The sequence below is a fragment of the Ctenocephalides felis genome, unplaced genomic scaffold, assembly GCF_003426905.1.
Source record: "Ctenocephalides felis isolate EL2017-DRISC unplaced genomic scaffold, ASM342690v1 CF-g0.4_SCAFFOLD_03571, whole genome shotgun sequence".
Lineage (NCBI taxonomy): Eukaryota > Metazoa > Arthropoda > Insecta > Siphonaptera > Pulicidae > Ctenocephalides > Ctenocephalides felis.
The window spans coordinates 43,727,827-43,729,091 of record NW_020539725.1 but is presented as its reverse complement, the minus strand read 5'-3'; the positions used below and the strand labels follow the sequence as shown (position 1 = coordinate 43,729,091).

At 30.6% G+C, this 1,265-nt stretch overlaps 1 protein-coding gene across 1 annotated transcript in view; it reads right to left on the bottom strand.

The window, feature by feature from the left end:
* LOC113386103 (phosducin-like protein) overlaps nt 1-817 on the bottom strand; it is a 2,433-nt gene extending 1,616 nt beyond the window's left edge. Inside the window, exon 1 of the mRNA XM_026623908.1 lies at nt 744-817. Within this exon, the coding sequence (XP_026479693.1) occupies nt 744-817 (74 nt within the window). The remainder of the gene's footprint in view (nt 1-743) is intronic.
* Between the last annotated feature and the right edge of the window lie 448 nt (nt 818-1,265).

Genomic DNA, 1,265 nt, shown 5'->3' with positions numbered 1-1,265 from the left:
GAGTGCGCAACATTATTATACTGTTGCATAAATAAAGCAAAAGCCTCGCTATGTGAACATTTCTTATGGTCCAATTCATTAGTAGATTATTGTACGCGTAATATTGTAACTTTATTAATATTTTTATGCGAATTGCCTCTGAAATCATTACATTCCATGCTGGCAACGGCTGTAAAGAATATTTTGTATATACGATGTTAATGAATATGTGAAACGTATAATTATTATGAAATTATGTGCATTACAGATTGTCAATAGTAATTTTCACCAAATGTTTTTTGTTCCTTGGATTTTACATATTGAAGCTCAAGTTCTGTATGCAGAAATTGATCTTGCAATTTTCCACAGAACTAAAATCAATTTAACGATTAGCATTCATTGCTTAAGACGTCGTCTTGTGTATATTGGTTCATTTAATTTAGTACCTAATGATGATGCAAAAGCCTATTGTCTGAAGTATTAAAACTGTACGTCAGCTTGAATGAAACGCAATGAATGAAAATATAAAACATTGATAAATTAACGTGCATTCAGATGCATATGCGCACTAATATATAAGTGAAGTCAAGCATTAACTCTTAAATGTACGAATTATTAAAATTACTTATTGTTATCCTTTTTAAATGAAACAATGGACAATCTGTATATAAAGGTATGGGCTATATAAAAGTTGAGCCAAATCTTCAATTCAATGGATATATTTATAAAATGGAAATCAATGAAAAAAATTCAGATCGAGATACTTCTTTATCAAAGCCTGAATTTCGTAACTATCCTGAAGACCTTCCAGTGCTTTGATGCTAAAAATGCTTTCCATGCAAGAAAATTTGTAAACATGTTCCTATGATCCAAATAGACCAATTTCGCCCACAACATAAATGGAAATATCAACCATAGAATAATTTATAATAAATACATGATTAAGAGGATCTTCCTATGTGATGGGTTGAAAAAATCGATTTTTTTTTCATAAATTGCTCCCTTAACATGTCTAGAATATGGTAGTAAAGCGATTTTAGAAAATTCGAAGTCGTTTTAAAGATACAGCAGGTAAAAGAAAGAGCGGTTTGGAGCGCTGAGTTGGCAGTTAGAGCCTTTAAACGCGTTTTTCTCAAAACTGTGTTTATCAGAAACGGCTGGACCGAATTACTTGAAATTTACAGGGCACACTCAATATATTTAAACGCATGGAATGAACTATTATCAATCGTATAATAACTATTTTCAAAACTTCGATTTTTTATAGCAAAAAACAAAAAAAAACG